Raw genomic sequence first — 24,982 nt, 5'->3', positions numbered from 1 at the left:
CTGTTGTTTCTAAATGATTTTTTACAAACCAAAACAATTTTTCATGTCGGATCCATTCAACAAAGATTGATATTTGATAATTTCTTATGGACATACCGATTCCATGAATTAATTTATAACCATATTCTGATTATTTTGGTTCTGTTCATGGTGAATATTGTACACTAGATATACATGTTCATATCATCGTGGTAATATAAGTATCATTTTTAACGTAATCTCTATGTGATAGTGTTATTAATGTTAAAAATGCAAACGATTTCATCTTGTATCTACGTTGTAAATATGGGTCGCAAAATTATGTTATATTGACCTTGAAAACATTTGTCTAGAACTTTGTTGTCAATCACCTTTATACTTTGCAGCAACTATACTTCTTTTGATTCTCTCAGTAATCCCATGAAATTTTCTGCCTACTTTTCATCTACAATTTCGGCGTAGACGTTGAGACAACGATCTGGCGTAGGTTAAATTCTTTTTGTCACACGATGTTTAAGGCTTTGGAATAGTTTGACTGCGAAATGTTTTGAGCATATATCAATTGCTGATTTTCTTAAAGAATCTTTGATGCTGAAAAAAAGATTACTGTTAGTGGGAACATTTATTTAAACCAAACATTATGCTGGTATAGTCATTATAAATGATTTAATGAACGAGAGCTGTGAAGATTTATGTTTTGATCATTTCATCAAAATGTTTCATGAGATTGTGCATTTTGCAGCCTCTAATGGATTAATTCAGGCAGTGAAACGATGTTTATTATACAGAAAAATGCACTATTTTTGAAACTTGTAAAGTGAGATAAAGTCCATAAAAGTGGTGTTTATGGTGACATTTAATGCCGTATCCTAATCTTGAAGAACTAGGTTATGTTTGCAGTATGTTAGAACATTTCTTGTATGTAACCACGTCCTCTCTCTCTCTCTTTATCTCTATCTATCTATCTATCTCTGGTACAATCTCTGTTGAAAAACATGTTCTTTTATAGTTAACGTATTTCAGCGTCAATGCATATACCGCATTATTTGTGTAATATGTCTTCTTACATTTTTGTACAACTCAATGGTCTTAAACTATATAACGAGGAAAAGCAAAACCAGTTTTGTAAAGTTTAACTAATAATTTCATTCTCCAAGTTATAAAATGTAAGTTTAAGAGGAACATTTGGTGTTTTGAATTGAATCCAAAATGATCCTAAAAAGTTCTATGCAAGTAAAACAATAGACTGTTTTGCGTGTTCTAGAATGTACTGATGAGCCAATAGTCTTGATGTATCACAATGGAACTGTCCAGAACTCCTTTGAATATAATCACAATAATCCCATGGTAATATATCATTCCATAGTCAATGAGTACTTTCTAAGTCCTATGAGTTATCCAAATCAGTGTTTCCTCTCAAAGTTTATCCAAGCATAATATGTAATACATCTGCAGACTATTAGAACAAGAACATAAGAAAAAATAATGAACTAATTTATCAACCCTCGACCTGATATACACACATGCATCAATACATCGCAAAACGTTCCTACCCGATCAATGTCGCAACACTTTCTACGTGACTTATGTGACAACTCCTGACGTTGCAACAGAACCTACCCGATTGATTATCCAATGAAACATAACCCCAAGCTTAATTTTAAAACTTGTCATCACCTATTTATTTTTCATATACAGTCTTCAGGCATGCATCAAAAGTAAAATACACAATATAGATATACATCCAAATAGAATGATATAGATAAAAAAAAGTAAAAGCAGTTGCATACCCACCACGCACGCGCAAATACAAGGGTGGTAGTGGTGGTTCATAACCCCTCAAAATTCGACTACTCACACTAATATCACATGAAAACTTTTATTTGAATAATTACGTCTCTAAATATAATTATGAAATGCATTATACTCTCAAATGAAAAACTGACACCATCGATCAGTTTGTCTGAGACAAATGCAACAAATGACTGAAACATATTTTAAAATGGCTAATAGATATGCCTTAATTGGATGATGGTAGGAATCAATAATTTGAACTGAACGAAACGTAAGAAGCTATACCGTAATGAGAATGAAGTAATAAGGATATTTGTTTTGGATCATTGTATTCATGTTGACAAGACATCCTCTTTCAAAGGTCTGAAGTCATTGACTGAGTAATTGAGAAATAGCTATGACCAGCACAAAGATTCATTGTATGAACGTGGACTTTTAAATGTCAGTAAGTCCAGAGAAACTGTTCATTAACCACATCTCTCTCTCTCTCTCTCTCTCTCTCTCTCTCTCTCTCTCTCTCTCTCTCTCTCTTTTTTTCTCCAAATTAACTCTTAAGATATAGCTTATATACTAGCTGCAACCGTCGTTTGCATTACAATTCAAAACTGCCAGCATCATCATGGAAAAATAATTCTTTTGTTAGAAAAAAATACTCGTTCTTGTGTACTAATAGTTGTGTCTGCTGTTGGATGTTTTTCGTTTTTCATGATTTAAAATATAACATATACACACTAAGAAAATATTCTAAATCTGTATCGTCATTTATCTTACCACCATAAAACACAAATGCGCTATAAAACTTTTCCGGTAAATGTGAGTTGCATTAGAATGAGATCTTTTAACGTTGTATATAGTTGTACTGATTACAGAATTATTTATAAAATTAATTTAGTAGTTGAGCAAGCTTGCAGCACTTATTTTCTGTTTTATACACTAAACTTGTAAAGTTGAATACAGAAAATAACATTTACATTGTTGAAGAGTTTTACGCTGTTCGTACGTCAATCATGTCATGATCATTATCTCTCAAAGCTAATTATTATAAGTCAGACGGTTGTACACAGAACGTTATACAGAACATAGAGATCTATCTAACTGGTAGCATTGATAGGATCAAAACACAACTCTCCTTTCTTCTCTTCCATAAAATGCGTATCATTGACATTATTTCTTTTAATATAGTTTAGGTCAATACACCTAGAAAATCTAAGTACTTAGGTAGAAAAATCAATGTTGTATACCCTTTCATTTTGTACATGCAATGCTAATATATTAAACTTCTTCTATAAGAAACGTCTACCAGAACGTTTGTGAACACAAAGACGTTGAGAGCATTGACATATCCTGCATAGGAACCAAATTGTTTCAACTGAAACGATCAATGTCATTCTTTGATTTGTAAATAAAGATTAAAGTCAAGACAATCTCTTAACAATACTTTATAACTGAAATGTTACTACAGGAAACTTAACGTCACAGTATGATCTCAAGATCATTGAAATCTCATCATCTTTTAATAAATACATGAATACATGGTTGAGGTTAATAATAATAATAATAATAATAATAATAATAATAGTAATAATAATTGAAATCGCATCTTAACCAATACAAGACAACTTTCAGCTACTTTCCAAATATTCCTTATTTCTAGAATCCTCGTGATTAACAATATCATTTTATCATTTTGTTTTAACATTTTTTGTCTGTTTTCTGTCTAGAAGTTGCTGCTAATTGAGTGTACATTTTTCCTTTCGCGGTCTTTGAGACCTGCATACTGACTAGTGCCAGCTTCATTTGTGCTATTTCCTTTTCTAAAATTTTGTTTCTTTCTCTGAGAGCCACCTCTGTTTGTCCCATCTTGTTCATTTGGTTGAGAAGCTGATTGTATTTCGTCTCTAGGTCGTGACATTTCTGCAGCAGTGTCTCCGAGCGTGTTTCATCAATGCCTGTCGGGCCAATTTCCTCCAATTCCTTCTTCATTATATCCTTTTCTTTTTCTAGTTTGCTAATTAACTCCAATAGGTTGTCTTGTCTTTTCTTAGCCTCTTCGTTTTGCTCCCTTGCCTCTGCGCGTGCCTCTTTTATTTCATTCTTCATTTCTTGAAGCTCCTTCTTCATTTCCTGCCTCATTTTTCTAAGTTCATCACTAACTGGATCAGACTGTGAGAAACAAAAATGAAACCGGGGAAATATATAGCTGTTCATTATTTTAATTTATATATTATTGAAAAAGATAATCAATAAGTGGCATGATAATTAACGAATCAACCCTTCGACTGAAAAATAGAAATAGTATACACATGTAGTAATTTGGGCTGATTTACCTTTTTTAATCTTTATTTGCTTTCTATTCAACATTTTCGCTTACCATTGGTCAACAGTTATTACATTACAGTTTCTGGTCTAAGAGACTTTCAGTACATGGAAAAATTCTCAGAATGACATATTTTTAAATCAAGATGCGTGAAAAGACTTTCAACAAATATCCTTTAAAATTTACATTAGAGCATTTTGAAGAGTCTAGAGGAATGTGACTGAATGATACTATAGTGATTTATGGTACCTCAGCCCAAAAGTGAATATGTGGTACCAACCTATATGGAATGAAGAGATAAACAATATTATCAGTTGCGCCTATCACTACTTCGAACCATCTAGTTGTATGATATAAATGTAGAAGTACAATTCCTGTAATACATTTCTAATTTTATTTCATTGTAATAAAGTTCGCATATTATCCAAAAAATTAGCTTTCATAGGATGCAAAGTAAAACAATCCGCCAATTGACTTTAAGATGTCGATTTTGTACCTATGACTGAGACGAGATGAACACGTTATTCACCAATTCATGTAATTTCATTTTTTTCTTCATTTTTCCAGTAACCTAGCTGGTCGAATGTGCGCCACTGATGATTTTGTGACAATCCCTTTCCATCTTCCCTGTTTTCCACTTCTCCTTGGAACTTTGTAAAGTTCGTGCCTGTCCACCAGTTGGTGCTATCTTCGCATCGTTTCTTTTGTCTGCTTGTGCTCTCTTTCCTATCACTGTCCCTGTATGATCATCTTTGATTGACCTGACGAGCGCGAGACATGACCATACCATCAGAGTTTGCGTTTCTTTACGGTGGTGAACGAATCTTCATATGGTCCAATTGGACCTTGGATTCAAATGCGCACCTCCACATTAAAGACGTGTTCTAAGTATGGAATTTCAACATCCTTCGATACCATCTCATCTCTAAATCATGGGTTCTTCTATCTAGTCTGCTGTCAGCGTGCATGTCTCATATGCATATAGGATGATGTATATCACGACGGAGCGCAAAAGCCTGATCTTAGACCCATGCGTTAATATTGCTGTTCTTCCAAATATGCTTCATCCTAGCCAGTGCAGTTCTTGTCTCCGTAATTCTGGAAAGAATCTCAGGTTTTAAACCTTCAGCTGAGGTTATTGCACCTAGATGCTTGAAACTTGTTACTGTGCTCAAATTATGTTCATTCATCTTATTTCCTTTCGGTTGCCACTGAAGTTATTTGTCATTAGCTTTGCCTTTTCAGGGCTGATCTAAATCTCGTACCTTAGTAATGCTTAGTTGAGGCGGTTCACTAAGATTTCCAGTTCTTCTTCATCTCCTGCTAAGCCTTCGATATCATAAGCGAAGTGTAGCTTGGTGATTGTTCTGCTTCCAAAATTGACACTGCCCTCGTGGTCTTCCAAGGCATCGGACATGATCTTTTCCAGATAGATATTGAAAGAGAGTGGTTGAGAGAATGAAAAAGAAAAATGGCACAAACAGCTACCTCGCTTGACGCTCAGCATTAAGAACCTGCTTGGGCTAGACAGGCAGCGGGGAAGATAAAAATTTCAAGCGAAGGTTTAAGACATTCAAGCGTCCACGAGTCTTCCAACCTATGGGTGGAATAGGGAGGTGGTAACATGACATCACAGGGTTAATGTCTTCGAAATTGAAGTCAACAACTATGGCCGAAGGGTTTCAAGATGAGCTCAAGGGTGACATGTTCGATAACAGGACGAGTCATACAGTAAAATGGCTGTTGGCTGTAGTCTACAGCCTGGAGAAGGATGGACCCCGCCAGGTCGCAACTGTCCATGATACGTCATAGATGACAAATGACAATGGATAGAGCTCTCAAACCGGATCGGTAGCAGCCCAAGCTACCAGTGACCACGCAAGCTGCTGGACACCAAGGACGGAGTTGATAAATATGCTACTGGTACAAGTACCATGAAAGTACGGGCAAGAGATAAAATCACAATTGGAACGCGGAATGTAAGGATTTTAAGGCCAAAAGTGAAACTGGAGGAACTAACAAATAAAATGGGAAGATAGCAATGGACTATCCTTGTAGTCTGAGAGATGCGCTGAAAGAATTTCGGAGAGAGATCAACATATGAAGGATTTACTTCAGTTGGCATGAGGACGATCATGAGCATGGAGTCGGATTGATGGTACATAATTATATTGTGAGTGCAGTCATGGGTTATCGACCAGTGTCAAACAGGATGATTGCCATACACTTCAGGGCATTTCCCTTCAACATCACCATGATATAGAGGTTTATGCCCCAATATCTAAATAGGATGAGTTCTACGAGCAGCTTCAAGTTTTCTTTGACCAGACACTCAAGAGAAATATTCTAGTCATTCAAGGAGACTGGAATGCGAAATGTTACGACTATTTGGTCCTAAACTAAGTAAGCAAAAAGAACGAAACCAACAAGTTTTGTAAACTTTAGCAATTAAATTATTTCTCTAGAACACAACAAGAAAATTTAGAAATTAATTAACAGTATTGCGAATAATACCCCAGATAGTCCATTACGTTTTATCACAAGTTTAAATGTATGAAGTTCCAACTGAATTCTAGTTTTACTCCAAACATATTCCAATATTGAATGTGTGTTGATATGCCAGTAGTCTCACATATGCTACTTTGCCCGTGGCCTCGATTGTGATGATGTGCTAACAGTTTTTTTGATGTACCACAATAATATAAAAATCTCAACATGTTCTTTTTTGAATTCCAACCTAATGTTCCAGTCCAAGAATATTCATTTGAAGAATATTTTTGGTTGTCGACAAGCTAAGGTCTGTTACTAGAATTATAATAAAGATCACGACAAATATCGGGTAGACCAGCCTTTTATAGAAGGATTCTATTGTCCAAGACGCAGATCCAAATAAACTTGTTTACCTCTGTTGATAAGGATCTGCATATTTAACCCACAATTATATAAAAATATTAGCTATGTGTTCTGTTGTTAATAAAATAGACGTTGCTGTTCAGATACACAATAGACTAGAATTGAGACAAAGTCAGTACTTAATGCATATGTATATAACATTATCATGGAGACAAAATAGCAATCAATGTAAATTAAATCTACACAACACCGACCCTCATAATAAAAAAGATGTATACAATAAAGCTGTTTGAAATATTAGTCAAATATGTATGTGATTAAAAATTACATCAGATGAAGTCTTATGAATGACACAAACATAAATGAAGAAATATAATAGTTATTTACACGCAAAAGTGCATCTGCAAATAGATTACGATTTCCCTTGATGTGTCTGATGTCAGTATTGTATTCGTGCATCATCAATCTGACCTTAATAATCTCTGATCTTGATTGTGGAATAATTTATCTGTTGTTTGTGTAATTTCTTAGAAAAATGGCACACTGGACGATCTACACCATTTTTGTCTTCCTGAGTCAATTCTCCACCAACCCGAACATCACTTGCATCAACAGACATTTTAAATGATTAACTGAAAACTGGAGCTGCAAGAACTGGTGTATTCTTGGAGCCAAATCTTCGATAATATCAAGTCGAACCCAAACATCGCATCAGTTGCTTTTTACTCGTAGGCACAGGGAATTCAGAGATACATTTGACTCTAATTTCTAGAAGCGTGTTTTTATCGATTCCCACGATATGTCATATAAATGTAACACAAGCGTGACAAACTCACGTGTGCTTAAATTAAATGTCAAATTGGCATAATGATTTTATCAAAGAATTTCTGGAATGTTTCTATTTGATCTTTCCAGGATTCGTTGAAGATGGTGACATCGCCAATGTAAGAGTCACAATTATTGAGACCAGATGTAATCATAGTCATTAAACGTTGAAATTTACAAGCCGGACCTTTTATCTCCAACGGCATTAATTTACATTGAAAAGGTCCATCTGTGTGGGACAGGTACAATTAAATTGACTGCATGATTAACACTGATATCGCTATCAATATACTACTTTAACATATTTATATGGAAAAGCTGTTTTCGTTTTCGCCTCCCATGAGTGTTCAAGACATAATTTAAGCCACTAACTTTCTTTTCAACTGTATGAGGATTTTGTGGTGTGGGCAAGAAACCCAAAACTTTATCACCAGGCTTAAAACCGCTTTTCTTTGTACCTGTGGCAAACCTTAATTTTATTTTCGACTCAGTAGAGTGAAGATTAGTTCTTGCAACCTCAAAAACCTTTAACAACAATATTTAAAGTCATAAATATAATCAAGCAGATTAATTTTTGAATCTTCAGTTAAAAGAAGTTTATTTTTGAAAAACTTGAATAGTCCACGGACAGTATGTCTAAAAGCTATTTCAAATGAACGAAATGCTAACGATTCTTTCATTGATTCCATAACAGCAAGCAAAAGCAAATAAACACCTTCGTCCCAATCTTTTCCGGTATCAAACAATATTTCCGAATCATATTTGTAAATATCTTTAATGAAATCTGTCTAAAGACCATTGGTTTTCAGGGTGATAGGCAGATAACTTAAAATTGCTGGATGCCTAATTCATGCATAACTTTATGTGAAAATTCCAGGAATAAAATTTGATCTCTGATCAAGTTGGACATATTTGGGAAACGTTTTAAAGCTTTAGCTTTGGTTTTAGTTTAAATATTCCTCAAAGTAATTTCCTCTGTGAATCTAGCAGAAGCATACATTATGGTCATCAGTTACTCGTTGCATGGCTTAGTCTTAGGTAAGGGACCGACACTGTTTAATATTATTCTGCTCAATGGTTCATCAAATGCAGGAATAGGTTGTAAATGAGCCCTATGTATCTTCTATTTGGGTTTCTCTATCATTTGACAAGTGTGACAAGATTTATAAACACTATTTTTAAGTTTTGACCAAGAAAATAATACACGATCTTGTAATAAGTCTCAATGATAAGTAAATAACCAGCCGAATAAATTGCATTGGCTACACTAAGAATGTTCCTATCTATACGCATAAAAACAATTGGATTGCTCACTGACCATTCGTCACTAGTGGGTACCTCATATAGTCTTCACTTTTTTTCATAAGGACCCAGTTTTAGCTAAATAATAAAGATGTACTTGTGTAGCATCAGTTTCGATAATAGCCGTCTAGAACAATAAGAGATATTAATTTCTTGTTGCTGATTGACAATGGATGATTGTCGTTTGTCACCTTAATTAGAGAAATGAGAATGAATAGTAAAAAGAGGATCACTGTGATCAATACATTGTAATATAATCTAGTGCTCCCTTGGCCATTTCAAATTTTTAGTAATTTTATCAAAATGAGCAAAATATATCGACTTCTTTTTCCATAAAAGGGGGCACTAAACCAATATTTGTAACATCAAAAACTGAACTTATGTGTAAAGGGGGAGTGTTTTCCACTTGACAGTTCTAATTCTTTAAATCTAAATTGAAATTCTCTTTCTTCTTTTTTCCTCAGCATATGTATTGTCTTCCTTTTCATATTGCATTTGTATTTGCATTCGCCTATATCCCCCCTCTCTCTCTCCTTTTTTTAAAGCTCAGGCTTTCTAACTCTACTTCCATCTTTTGTTTTAGTTTCAAATTTATTATTTTTTAATGTCAGAGCCCGATACAGACTTACAAATCAAATCATAAGCGATTTTATCCCCAAATATTCTTTTCTACCATTATTGGGCCAAGATGTTATTTTCATTTCTTGCTTCGTTAAAGAAGTCTTTGCCTCACAAAGATTATATTCAATAGCAAGATGGAACAATTCGCCCTTTTTCAATGACGTTCATGAGTAGGATTTAAAATTAAGTTTTTCACTTTAGATGAGATTGTAAAAGCTGTTGGTTTCACTATATATTTTTAACGTATGTGAAAGAATCCATGGGAATTAGAATATCCTGTAATGAAGTGAATCTTAACTTTCAAAAACAAAGTTGTCTGATATATTTTAGAGAAATTAGTATCCGGTACACACGTCCCCAATTTTCTGTTACGAATCTAGGGTCTTAAACTAAGTAACAGAGAAGAGAGAAACCAGCAAATTTTATAAAATTCAGTAAATCACTTATTTCCATATAATAAAAAGTAAAAATTTAGACATTAACTTACAGTATTGTGAATTATATCCCAAACAGTGCTATACGTGTTATCACAAATCTAATGTACGAACTAGCAACTGAATTTCAGTGGCATTCCAAATATATTCCAATACTAAATGTGTTGATGTGCCTGTACGCTCTTAAATAATGTGGCCTTGAATGCAATGATGTGGCAACGATCTTTTGATGTATCACAATAATATAATCCCAAAATGCTTTTGTCTGAATTCACTAAGATTCCAAATTAACGATCCGTTACAAGAATATTATTGAGGATTTCGTATGTCCAATGAATGATAACTTGAATAAATATTTCCACCCAAATCAAATTCTGAACACTAATAATGATTCTGGAAAAGATGTTAAAGCAGTAATGAGTAATGTCTCAAGCAAACAGGATTATTATTTTTAAAAAACAAAGACACAAAAATAGACCCAGGATGAGGGACAAAAGTTCATTTCTACAAGATTTTAAATTATTTTTACGAAAGATAAAAAAGATAATGGCAAACGTCGGGTAGACAAGATTTTTTATGGAGTGTTCCAATGTACAGAATGCAAAAAGAACATGTTTACCTATATTGATAATGATCTGTATATTTAACCCACGTTCATATAGGAAATATTATGTACGTTTTCTGGGGTTTTATTTACAAAATAAAAGTTTCCAGTCAGGTACACATAGCTTTGATTTTGGTAAACAATGATTTTGATTATATAAATGTATAATCATGGAAAAAATATCAAACAATACAAACTAAATACATATAACACAAGTTAGGAGAAAATGCACAGGCTGACTGGCGAGGAGTCTGTGGTCCATTATGTAATAAACAGACAAATGAGAGACGACTGAAGCTCCTGGACTTCGCCATTAACAATAACCTAGTGTTAACGAACACCCTTGACCTCCACGAACTATCTAGAAGATGGACTTCGCACAGTCCAAATGGATATATTACATCCAGATGGACTACATCTGGTGAGGAAGCGCTACCGGTCTAGAGCTATCATTACCAGAACATGTATCTTCCGAGGAGGTGAAATAGGAAGTGGACACGACTTACTGATGGTGATTATCAGTCTTTGTCTAAGGAAAACCAAGAAGCCAAGACAGGTGCGGATCGGGTTTAAACTTTAAAAAGTTAAAGATCAAGTCGTGGCCCGTGCATTTGAAGCATCAATAGGTGGCAAAATTTGCACCGGTCACAATTATGGGTGCTGAAGAAATAAACATCGACTCCTTTATTACCACCTTCTACACTTCAGCAATGACAACAGTCAGCGAGATCCTTGGCAAGCATCGGAGGATAAGGAAGCCCTGAGACACACAAGATATCCTCAACCTCTGTGATATGAGGAAAAAACAAGGAGGAAGAGAGAAGACACGGAGAAGCAGAAAAATAGAAGATTAACAACCGGATTAAGAAGAGGTTAAAAAAGTGAAATAAAGCTGCATTGAGGACCAATTGAAGGAAGACAAGAAAATCCTGAACCAGAACAACAGTAAAGGGCATACCGGTTGGTGAATACCTGACAACAGAGAAACAGGGAAGAAATAGAGGCTGCAATAAAGGCACTAAAGAAAGGTAAGTCAGCAGGGGTAGACACTATGTTCAAGCTAAAGGAAACTCCACTATAGATGTTCTCACAACAATCTGCAACAAAATCTGACAGACAGGAGAATGGCCCACCCGATGGACCCAGTCTCTGATCATCACTCTTCGTAAAAAACGAAACCCACAGCTGTGACAGAACTATCGAACAAGATTATGTTTATGACCATCCTCAACAGAATGAAACCGCAAAACACATCATTGCTGAAGAACAGGCTGGTTTCAGAACAGGACGTAGCACCATAGAACAGCTCTTCAATCTTAGAATCCTCTGTATATGCAGCATCACTAGGAACTCTAATATGTCTTCCTTGGCTTTAATAAGGCTTTTGACACGTTATGGCATGCAGCTTTGTGGCCACCATGCGGATATACAACATAAACGCAAAACTAATCAGAACCATAGAAAACCTGTATGACAAGGCGACTAGTGCAATTTTCCTCAATGACAACTCACCAAATCACTTACAGGAAAATAAATGTATTTAATATGTTAGCATGCCATTTGAATTTTTCACCATGGTAAGAAATTGTCAGAACAGCTGAGAAAAAAGCAAGAACAATATTCCCATACAGGTATATATCATACTAAAAAATGGACAAGCACTTTCCTAACCGGATTGCGGTGCGCATAAAAAAATGCATCTTTTTGCGATGCCATTTAATAAGTTGTATAAAATCCTACCTTAGTAGTAAAGTGGTCCACTATAGCCCGAAACGGGAATCTTGTGTTAAAAGGTGTATGTATATTCTAACCTCAAGTTATAAAATCCTATGTTAAACTGTTATCTATAGGTTTATTATAATGGGTCTGTTAGGTGGGAAATGTAACATTGCAACAATATAGAAAAGTCTGATGTAAAAGTAACATGTTGTGTCTGTCTGACTTCCGAAGGAGATTTCATGTTAAATAACCCTAGTTTAATGTGCATTGGTCGCTTTGACGTCCAAAGGGAAAACGAGAATCAGTATTTGCTAATGGTAGACTCATGAAAATTCTTAAATTCTACTTGTACAATTTTGGCTATCCTACATTTAAGACTTTTGCAAAAACTTGCCACGTATCTTACTGGCAGCAATTTGTATTTCAAACGTTTTGGGCATCACGCAAGGCAACGTCACATTCACAGTCAACATTTTGGTTTAGCACTAATTCTCATTCATCAGCTATTTGGTGACAAATATTGCAAATTTGCCGCCCCTGCTCTGGCATGACTTTGACTTATAATTTTGCGCTAATTGGGAATGCTGCTGTTGATTCCAGTTCAATTGCTGCATTATTAAAGTTAAAAGATAATTTGTTAAGATTTTTTTTTTCATGTTGCAATATTTGCTTCAGCCAAATTATTTTTTTTCAGTTTTGTTACAAATTTGCCAACCCTAGCGTTGGCACACTTCTGTTTACCTAATGTGATATAGTTCGTCGTTCACTATATACACTGAAAGAAAATGTTGCTGTTTTGATGGAAACTTAACAACCGTTACAGTTTCTGAGAAATTCGAAATTTGTCTGTATGGAAGTTTAAAAAAATCAGAACTTTTGGAATTCTATATTTCTGTTTTGCGAATTCACTATTCAGCAAATTTGTTGCCAAATAACGGAGTGTCAAGTGAGACAGGTTTTTGTTTTGCATCCAGCCAGTTTGTTAAAATGTTTGTCAAACATAAGTCTTGTGTACCTTACGGGTATTTATTTCTTAAGATCGTTTTCCTAATGAAGCTGAAACCAGAGTTAGTTTGATAAACATAAGGTAGAATTTATCATCCAGAAGGAAAGAGCTGTTTGCAATATTGCATCATTTTCTTCAGTTAGATCGCCTTTCTCGCTTTGGGTGACAAATGTTAAAAATTTATAAATCAAATTTTTGCAACACTGACAGATCGTTACAACCCCAAGGAATTCATCATTTGTATATTATAGCCCTAAAATCTCAACTAACACCACACTTTGAAAAACATCGCCTAGCATTTTTAGCTCGTTTTCTTTGTTTTATATTCTTAAAAGTGCGTTGTGACTAAAAGTACACTGAAGCTGTGTATGGTATACTTTGAATATAATTTTATGTGAATGCTGAGAGAGAGAGAGTTAAAGTGATTTGTTATAAATAAATAATCATATTAAATCACTTAAACGTCAATAAATGAAGAGATAGGATTAGGATTAGTTCGTACTTCAAGAACAAATACCAGGCATTAATCATGAACGTAACTGCAGAGCTTACTCCTTAAGACTCTGCATCCAATTATCTTGAGAGAAATTTTGCCAACGATATATACACTACGTTTGGGTGCTAAAGAGAATAGATAGCAACGGAGTTCATAAGACCAAGTTCCACGTTTTCATCATATCTAGAGAACTAATTTTCAAAACAAGGCAGTAGATGTTATAAGGGGAATCTGAGACTGCTTGGATGAAGGAAATATATACTATTGTCCACATTTAATGGAATCCAGTTCTTACGGCATTTGTTCTCAACAAGCAGACGACATCGTCTTCCAGAGGAGTTAATCCACATTAATCCAAATATTGCACGCTGTGGTCGTTGATGTTGTATACAGCTATCCAATGAGTTGCCGTGCGACAGATACAGAGTGACGTTATTGTGAGTAATCGCGTTCTTCTTTTCTTCTGTGTCTGTACTTTAGGCTGTGCATTTTTACTTTGGGCATTAGGATTCTAATTAAAAGGTGAACGAACAATGATTCCTCCTAAATATTCACTTCTACCTGGTTTCAAACTAAATTTATTTTGCTTAAAATTGAATCTTGGCTCAGCGAGTTGTAACAAACCTACTTTATGTTTTTAAAAAGGGAAAGAAAAAAGAAACGTTGTTGTTTGATTTAGTGTCATGCCAAACAATTAATGGAATCTTTCCAATATAGTTTTCCCACTTCAAGGTAAATGGTTTGACTCCGTTCATGATTACTATTTTAAATTAGGTTCCTTGTTCTGACTAATATTTCCAAAGAAATTGTCCGTCCATTTCTGAGAAATTGTGAGCCATGACTGTAGTATATCAATGACAGTTTCTGTAACGATGTACTTCTTCGTTCCCAGCGTTATAGGTTGAGTCTAAATTCTGATCGGCAAGAGTACGACAGCTACGAAATAGTTTTTCACATCCTCCTACAATTACGCTATAATTCCAATTGTGAGGAAATTAAAGTCAGTCAATGCACTTATCTTAACCGCGATGAACCATACAATGATTATGAAAGTGAAATTCAGTACCCTAAGGTACATGCAAAGTGAAAAACGATAAATTCTTTTTCTTGTTCTTGTCGTCATTCGACAATTCTTCTATTTCGTGGAATATAACGTTGACAAGTTTGACGATTAAGTCACAAAGCAACAGTTTTTTCCATGGATAAAGGTGTTATTTTTAATTATTCGTCCGAATATATTGTCCTCTAATGAAATACACAGCCAATAATGCGCAAGCACGTTTCAGTTATAATTGTTTCCTACAATGTTACTCATAACACGATGAACTAACGAATGTTTTCTTTTGCAAGTAGAACAGATAATTACTTTTGTCATTCCGTGATGTATGGTTCAAAAACTAAACATACACGATATTTCTCTCCACAATAAATATTCTGCTCCTTTTGTTACTTTTTAACATTTGTCACAATAGCATTTGTATCCCCTGATGGTAGTAATAGACTCAAAATGATCCGACTGATGATAAATATCAACCTATTTTCCATCTGAAAATCCGCTTCTCGAAATTCGAGATCTCCACAAACCTCTTCAACACGAAAAATCCTGACTTAAGTTAAAAATGAATTAAAGTAACTCTGGTCTTAACATTCTCGGTTAAGTTTTTGCTCACCATACGATGAACATTCGTTACAGTGGGAAAACGTCAGTCAGTGTACAAAATCTAGGTTTCGCATCTCAACATTTGCAGCATACTGCCTGAAAGATAAACTCAAATTTTTCTCACATGACAATGAATATTTTGTAAACAAAATGTGCTGCCAGCGAATTGGTAACATATAAAGACAGAATTCTAAAAAAAAATTCTACTTGAGTTTCATCCATAAAATATTTGCCACCTATTCTGGTGCTGTAACCTCTGTAAAGTTCCCATCGAACAGCGAAATTGTCTATCAACGTACAATCTAAGATGATCAGTGTAACATTTCGCATTAAAGCTCACAGAGACCCACAAATTTTATAATAAACATATGGGCCTTTTAACATAAAATTTCAGTTAGATACAAGACAGACCCAGCATGTTACATATTCGCGCCAGAAAGACCCATAACGTTACAATGATGCATTTCCCGCCAAACAGACCAATAATGTCAAACCTGTGGATAAAGTTTTAACATATGATTTCTGATCTTGAGACTAGAATCCATACACCCATTTTAACGTTGGATTCTTGTTAGAGGCTGGAGTTCCACACTTTACTACTTATCTTGCCAAACAATGACTGCTGATCAACCGTCCGCCATGGTAGCATGCACTGTAATGGTGGTAGTTGCAAAAAAATATAGAAGAAACCACTGTTGAAGGAACATAGAATATTAAAAGAGACTCTATTTCTAACGGCAAGGTCAGACTTGTATGCTACAAAAGTGTCAATTGCTATTTTGTTTAAAAGAAATTTTAAAAAAAAATAATTTTGACTGTAATCGAATAAAATGACAAATATATATGATGCACACCCTCCATCTACAACATTGGTTGCTAACTTTTTTATCAGCTCTTGTGACATTTTCTGACTTCACTGAAAACATTTCAGAGGCTTATGCCTCTGTTTGGTACGTTCCTATTAAGTGTGGCATATTATATTATATAGTCCTTTAGATAATTCTGCTATACCTATCTTATAAATTATTTCTTGATGAGTGAATGCACGTAGTCTTTTAGGTTTCTTCATTTCGAGTTAAAAAGTAGTATGTGGTTGGTGATATATTATATTGGATACTTTGCATGTCTTCATTGGTATACGTTTATAAATACAATGATGTATAATTTATTATTTAAAATAGAAGGTCATATTAAAGTCACTTCGAAACGGACCAAAGCTCCTCTAATCTGATCACATAATTTAAGATCTTCAGGCGCTTGTTATCGCTTTCCAAAAAACAGTGTTGTGACTGTTCATTGTCAAAAAGCAAATATAGACAAATATAAGATTACCTTGGACCCCAAGTCGATATGAAAACTGTCAGATGCATCATCAGCTGATGACGAAGAATTTTCTGAAATGGAGCCTACAATTAGTTTAGAAGAAATTTAGCTTCCTATCATGTCATTACGAAAATTTCAAGCTATGCTTATTTACTTTTCTCTTAATGCAATTTATTTCTATATCAGTCCTAATTCAGCAAGAGATACATGTCTTTATTACATACTTTAGTGTGAAATAAAGAATCTTATTGGTGAAGTAATTTTCATATTTTTTCATTCCTTTATTTTCACATATGAAAATATCAGATTTCCCGTCATGCCATGTGACGCTTGAATTGTGTATGCGTACAGAAGTTATACAAGCAGCATTAAAAAAAACATTTTGTGACCTAGAACAAATAAATAGAAACTTTATTACATTTCAAGCATGGAAATTAAGTTTTGCTGAAGAAAATTGAATAGAAGTCGTTAGCGTCTACCTGAATTTATTTCCCCTTAGTTCCTTGACAACAACAACAAAAGCGCTGTGATGCATTGCTGAATCGGTTTTGCTATATTAGATAGAATCAAATAGTTTACACATTGTCACAAACGTTAGTTACCGTGATAGATTGTTTAACCCAGCCCTACTGCTGTCTTAAGTTACTGATATAAATACGATCAGCTGATGATCTTGAGGTAAATTTACGAAAGAGGATGGGGACACATGTCGTGCAGATATTTTAGTTTAATCTTCCAAGCTTCGATTCTGGAGTTTTGGAGCATGATAAAAAGAAATCTTTTTTTCCTAAGTAAATACCTCATATATTTAATCTTTTGGTACTAAAAATGTTATATTTTTAGTTGTAGCTTCACCACACGTTAAACTTTAAAGTCTTTTCGTACCACTCGAAGAAATATATCAGGTATTAACACAAGAAAAAAATATACTCTGTGTATTTGGATCCTCGTTCAGTCAGGGATATATATTTGTATCTGAATTCTTATTCAATCATGGATATATCCCTGTATTTGAATTCTCACTCAACTAGGGATATATCTCTGTAGTTGAATCCTGATTCAACCAGTCAGATATGTCTATATTTGAATCCTTCTTCTGGGATATGTCTCTGTATGTCATCATAGCCGTGATCCTATTTAAAGCTTTAGTCTGCGATCAAAACACTACTTTATGAACTAAATTACGTTCTTTTAAGGTACACTATTTGCAACTACAAAACGTGTCATAATCAATGCACAGAGTATTCTTATGTTATGTTTTGCTGCCTAAAACTAAACATGTGGGATATATATTATAAAAAGAAGTTCAGTAAATGGCAAATTTGTGTAAAGTAAGCAATTATTGATGACGCTGAACGTCATGAAGCTCTTGGTTCTTCCTCCAGAAAGAATACAAAAATTATGCACACAGTTTTCAGGTTACATTTCCTCAGCTATACTGCAAAACTGACTATTTGGAAATTTCATTGTCTTCATAATGTATGACAAATAATGATGACCTTTCAACGTATCTGATTGTTCCGATTAACATAAATTGATTTACTTATCCTATAAATCCAGATTATATGATATACTTTCATTTCCTCTTGATGTCTTTCAAAGATACATTTTAGTTGTTTTTTATTAGTAGTGAATGGGGGCGATTGCGGGTCTAGGGAACTTACCATTAAAAACAGGGTCTCGGTACTATAGGGTCTATGCAAATTTAACATGGGGAAAACAAGCCCGGCACTATAGGGTCAAGGGAATTTAACATGGGGAATACAGGATCGGCACTATAGGGTCAAGGGGAATTTAACATGGGGAATACAGGACCGGCACTATAGGGACAAGGGGAATTGAACATGGGAAAAGAACATTAGTTTTTTCCCATTGTCCCTATAACTGGACAAACATGACAAACATTATATCCATTATAGGGACAAGGGGGAATAGAACAGGGTCGGGACCCTATTTTAATACGGTCCCGACCTTATGGGTCTATGGAAATTGAACATGGGAAAATTTAAACAGGGAGGGTCTCTATTTAAAAATGAAAAGAAAAAAAGGGGTAGGCATGAAAGTCAAGGTCTTTTTGAGGCATATGAAGGGGCACTGAAAAGGGCCTTTGGGTTTCTTCTTCTTCTGCTTCTATTTCCTCCACTTTTTCCACCATTCCCTTATCTTTTCCAAAATTCCTTTCTTCTTCCTTTTTTCAATTTCCGGTATCCAGTTAGGGTGGCCCATCGCTCTAAACTTCTGTTAGATTTTTATCCAGTTATTGTTCAGTCTCTCATATTCTTCCTTTTTCTTTCTATTCTCTTGTTCTTTCCTATCTTTTGCCCACCTGTCCTTGATTATCTGCACTTCTTCATCTATTACCTTTTTCATCTGTTCGTCCGCTTTCTTTAGTTGTTCACTGCCCCTTTTCACAAACTTCCACTCTGACCATTTCTCTAGCTCTTCCAAATGGCATCTCACTGCTTTTACCTTGTCCATAGACTCTTTTATTGTCCCCACTCTGACATACTCTGGTTGAATCAATCCTCTCAATCTCTTAACTTCTTCCTCTATCATCTCCTCTATCATCTTCCTTGCTAATTTTAGTTCATTCACATAGTCAAGACTTTTTCTTAACTTCCATCTTGTATCGGTTATTCCGCAGAATGGTGTGAATGACGAACTTTGTGGGTTCTTATATAAAAAGCGCGGACGGGAAGGAAAACATCCCCCTAAGACCCAAAACTTATAGTACCTAGATCATCACTTAAAACGCGCGGACGTGAAGGAAAACATCCCTACTTTTCTTTTCTCATATTATCTACTATTCACACAGTAATGACTAGACAAATAACATGACCATAATCTACTATCCACACACACGCAAAGCAGCCAAATCAAACCCAAACTATACTATCCACACACGCCAAGGAGCAAAAACATATTCATAATCTACTATCCACACAAACGTACGTGAGTGATTACAAACACACAATCATATACATAAACATATACAATCTTAACAGGAAAATAGTGAGTGTTTATAAATACACTACTTCACATACACACACATTGGCAAATGGATTACTATCTCTTTTCAAGTTTTTTGGCTAGCACTGAAAAGGGCTGTTTGTTTTGAACTCCAGGGCACCTGGCTAATGGTTACACCTCCCCGGCCTGGCACCGCAGACACATCTAAACCTCCAGTCTTTCTCCCAGTTTACTCTTTTGACTGGGAGCGCAGAGGGAGGATAATTGGCTTCAGCACCCCAATCCTCTGTCTCTGGAATATTGTAGGCCATCCTCTCTCCTATTATCTTTTCCTCCTCTTCTTTTTTTCTTTTTTGCTCCACTTCTTTTATTCTTCCTTCTTCAACAATGGCCTCCGCGGCCAGTTCATTCAGAATGCGACTGGCATATTCCAGGTGCATCTGAAGTTCTAACAGTTTAGCTAGTCTTGTGTTCATTGTCTTGCTGTTAACAGGTCAACGATGGGTAGCCCGACTGCCGACTAGTTTTGTATTTATACGAAAAGCGCGGACGTGAAGGAAAACCTCCCCAAGACCCAAAACTTATATTACCTAGATCATGACCAAACAACGCGCGGACCTAAAAGGAACACTCATCACTTTTTTATATTACCCATCACTATTCTAAAACATGTTGACAAGCCACTTCAAGAAAATACTTATACACACACACGTTTTTTAACTAAGACAAATAATTCATATGCTTATACACTCACTTCTATTTTCTAACTTATTATAGGCAATCGATTGTTATTTCTTTTCTAGAGGTTGGGGTAGCCCTGAAAAGGGCTGTTTTATGTGTGTGTGTGTGTGAACTTGAAGCTATGGCCATCTTTTAGCTTCTAAGATTGCGACCTCCTCTGACGGCAGGCTTTCTCCCAGGATAAGGTCTGCTTCTTCGGAAAGAGAAGAAGAACTCTTTGGTATCGATACGACAGTCGACAAAGCCTCTGTCAGGTTCAGGTTGCTGCTGCTGCTGTTGTTGCTGTTGCTGCTCTCTCTGCTGTTTCTGAAGTCTGTACTTCTCTGTCCATTCTTCTTTCTCCCTGTTAATTTCTTCTCTGAAGAGCTCCTCTATCAGGTCTTCAGTGGCTTTTAACATTCTCACATTCTCTATCTCTTCTGGCATCGGTATCAGACTGTGTCTGACCCTATGCAAATTCACATAGGCTTCGTTTAGCTTAGCTAGTCTGGAGCACATCTTCGTAGGAGGATGAGTCGATAATGGATGGTTAGACTGGAGACTGACCCTGTTTTAAACGCAAAGCGCGGACGTGAAGGAAAACATCCCTACACGGTTTTCGAGTCGGAACGTTCAATGAGTGTCATGGGAGGGATAGTAAGAAGTCAAAGAGCATGAATCATGATTCCTATAGCAAAACAAACCACAAAGCATTTTTTTTCAAAACACAACATTTTTTATTCAAAATCACTTAACACTAACAAGTAACTATAACATTTTAACAATAACTATTCAATTTAACATCAAACATTTTTTCAAATCACAATTTCTTTTAACTAACACATTATTTTGGACAGGGCTGACAACGTTGTCAATGAAATTGTGATTTCCACTGTTGGAAGTAATTAGGCCATTTATGGACACTACGTTTCCTAGCTTGAGACAAAAGATAAGTATAATGGTCACAAAGCCATCGATCTACTTTCACACCGTTTCTAGAAGAAGAACGAGGATCAAAATGAGTCACTAAATGTTCTAAAGAATAGACCAGGCTACGATGATGCAGAAAATACACACAATATTGTCCACACACCAAGGAATATGTGCCTTGTAATTTCACATTATTGAATCGGGTGGTCTGAGCATTTATTCTCATAAAGTCAATGATATCGTCTTCCAAAGGGGGCAATCGATACGAATCAAAATATTCCACACATCCTTCTTGAGGAAAGTAGACGGCTACCCAGTGGGTTCCTGGGAGGTGACTCTCGTCCGTGTTGATCACATAAGCTTGATGGTCTTGAGGTTTGCGATGAGGGAATTCATCTTTAGCACATACGACAGGATTCCAAGAAGCAGTGTACGAACTGTGGTTCAAAAGGTAATAAAGTTCCCAGGTATCCATTTATTTGTGTGAATTCTTTCTTCACAGGTAATGATAAGTGATCAATTCGATCCTGATTTTCTCTTGGAAAATGTCTGACAAGTAAAAGGCGTTTAGCTCTGACTTCGGACCCTGGTTCACGAGAGTTTCGATGCGACAGATCTCAAGAGGCGTTAATGGAGGACAAGAATGTTCACGCAAGTCTTTATACCACTGATGCAACACGACTTCTTTCGAGATGAGACCCCAATCTTCGTCCAGATACTCGTCCAATTTTTCTTCTTGACTCAGCATCAGACATTTATCGTGTTGAATTTGACTGGGATGATCGTTTTGACATCCATAACACTCTTCCTTGATTAATTCCTTCATTTTTCTGCCAGGACTGAATCAAAACAGGAGACTAAATGCGCTTCTTCTTCTGGCCATCTTGACTTCATCATAGCTTCGTCGTCTTTGTCTTGAGATTCTTCTTCCACGGTCTCCTCACATTTCATGTCCAAAGTTTCTCCACTAGGTAAAGAGGGATAACAGTCTTCCATGACTTCTAATAATCTAGAATGACTTTTCTCAAACTGTTCATTTCTATCGTATTATCAAATTCTGCATACAGGATGACGTTCACCGTTACATCAGGGTCTCGGTTTGCAACTGAAGTTCCACACGAACCTGACCCGATTTTATAGGGTGGAAATGTCCCTCGTCGCTGCCTTGGTATGGAGTGAAATCAAACGCCCACAAAGCATAACCTCCTGCATAATCGTCGTACGAAATACCGTGACTGGTGTTGGTTCTTAACTGTCCGGTGGCTTCGTACAGGGACAAGTATGATCTCAAATAATTCTTCGCGGCACCAAAGTTAGACTCAAAGGGTCGGGTACACAAGGTCTTACCGTCGCGACCGACTTCGATCTTGGACACACCAAAGTGTTGAAACTGGAACGGATTTTGATCATGGGCTCCGTTGAAAGTTGCATTGCTTACGATACCAGTGATCAAACGCTTGGATAACTGTTCTTGGAACAGATGATCTTCAATCATGGATCGCTGTCCAGCAGGAATGGTGAACGTTTTCACTTCTTCGCGTCGTATCGGATACTTGGCGGTCGTTCTGCTCAACGTGTGAATGATGTCGTTTCCCACTTTAGGTAATAACTCCACGCGTCGCACGTAGAGCCTGGCTTCTTGGATGATGGTTTTGTATTCGTTGGTATGAGCCATCAAATGGAAAGCGGTACTGCTACGATTCAGTCTCAGGCGAATATCCACTCCGTTCAGTAAATACTTTTCTTGTAACCACATGTCCAAATGTAAACGATCCATCAGTTCTAAACTTCGCCCTTGCAAAATTTTCTTACGACGGTCGTTAAACCCCACATTGTGAGGATTGTCATCTTCTGTGAGGGCTGTGTCGCTAAATGTGGCTACACCTGCCGTGTCAGGTTTCCATACCACGCAAGCATCCGATGAGTATTCTTGGCTTATTTTCCGTACGTCAAGAGATTTTACAGGTACGATCGATAAGGGTAAGTATTCATGCTGCTGCTGACCAGTTTGTTATTCAAGTACAAGTCCACTTCGTTGAACAAGGAATGCATGAAATTGTTAACAGGAGCTACTCTTGCATCGGCTCCTGGATTGGTGTTGTCCGCTGCTTTGATCACTTTGACTTTCAAATACAGGTAACTGCTATTCAGATCGATGTAATCTTCGGAATGACCTTTGATATCAAACTCGATGGGAGCTGAATCCGTCAAAGAGGAAACAGGGTGAAATTCCACCCATTGGGATTCTTGCATCGTCATCATGGTGGGTGGCATGGCAAACAGATCTAGTTCCGACTTGGAACAAGCACAAGACTCTCGGTGCATCATTTTTTTCTCTTTCTCAATAATCGAAAACGTCTCAGTCTCGAACGGTTTTTCTTTTCTTTGTCTTTCTAGCTTTAGACGTGTGAAGTCTGGTGAAAGGGTGTTTTATTCGTCGTCTTTTTCTGCCTTGTCCTTGCTGTGGCTTCAGGAAAGTATGAATGCCTGACCCCGTAGCGTGTAGGGCATTTATAGGTGTTTCTCGTCGGCCTAAAAAGTATTTGCCCGTTTGCAATAAGACATTTTTGCCTGCCCTCAAGAAAGCTTCTTTGGGGTTTTGTTTGTCGATGATGACATTTTGGAGAAATTCTTTGCCGTGTGTCAATGCCGCATCTTTCAAGGCGTGCAATCTATGTCTCACCATCGGTTTCAACACGGGAGCCACCGAACGAAAAGCCTATTTTAACATATCTCCTAAACCGTGTCCTCGCTGTCGAGCAACCCCTCGGTACACTGGATACATGACTTACGAGTCGTGAGAGAACCGTTTTCGAAAATGGAGTTTCATCGTGACTTTTTCTTTGGTAAATGGAACATTTTGTCCCAGATCTCCTTTTATAGCAATGTTGACCGTGTCCAAATACGACTTGCTGACAGGCAAATAGTGAGGATGTACAAATTCGCGGTGAACGTGATAAGTGTTTCCACCTTCCTCGTCAGTGACCTTGGCAGAATCCACTTTGAAAGGAATGACACGCAGTAACGGTACGGAGGCGTGTCCCACCACGTTATACTCCACCACATCGGAGTACACAAAAATCAAATTCAGTCCTTGGTTCAGTTCTACCGGGAAACGAAATAACATGGTAAAAGAATCGTTGTCGGAAATGACTGGAAATTCGTCTTTCTTGATCATGGTCATTCTCATGTCCATGTCCCCGCCCAACATGTCACACAATTCAGGAGAAAATAAAATAGACATGATTTTACCTCCGTCAAATTTCATCAGGAAGCGACGAGCTGCTTTGTGGCATTCCATGGTGACACTTTTTCTGACACTTTCCAAAGCTTTAAGAAACACGACATTAAATCTGGAGGTAATGGTGCTGACCAAATGTTGACCACTAAAATAATAGCCTGAACAAGTGGTAGGACCACTTTTGAGTT

At 36.3% G+C, this 24,982-nt stretch overlaps 1 protein-coding gene across 1 annotated transcript in view; it reads right to left on the bottom strand.

Annotated features, from left to right (window-relative positions):
• Positions 1-2,279: 2,279 nt before the first annotated feature.
• LOC149788940 (uncharacterized) overlaps positions 2,280-24,982 on the bottom strand; it is a 34,437-nt gene continuing 11,734 nt past the window's right edge. Inside the window, exons 2-3 of the mRNA XM_089975807.1 lie at positions 16,943-17,004; positions 2,280-3,936 (exon numbers count right to left, since the gene is read on the bottom strand). Of these exons, the coding sequence (XP_089831933.1) occupies positions 3,466-3,936; positions 16,943-17,004 (533 nt within the window). The 3' untranslated portion in view covers positions 2,280-3,465. The remainder of the gene's footprint in view (positions 3,937-16,942; positions 17,005-24,982) is intronic.

Source organism: Sinohyriopsis cumingii, chromosome 11, assembly GCF_028554795.1.
Source record: "Sinohyriopsis cumingii isolate HCF-2022 chromosome 11, ASM2855479v2, whole genome shotgun sequence".
Lineage (NCBI taxonomy): Eukaryota > Metazoa > Mollusca > Bivalvia > Unionida > Unionidae > Sinohyriopsis > Sinohyriopsis cumingii.
Note: the sequence above shows the minus strand (reverse complement) of the source record. Positions and strands in the feature narration are given on the sequence as shown.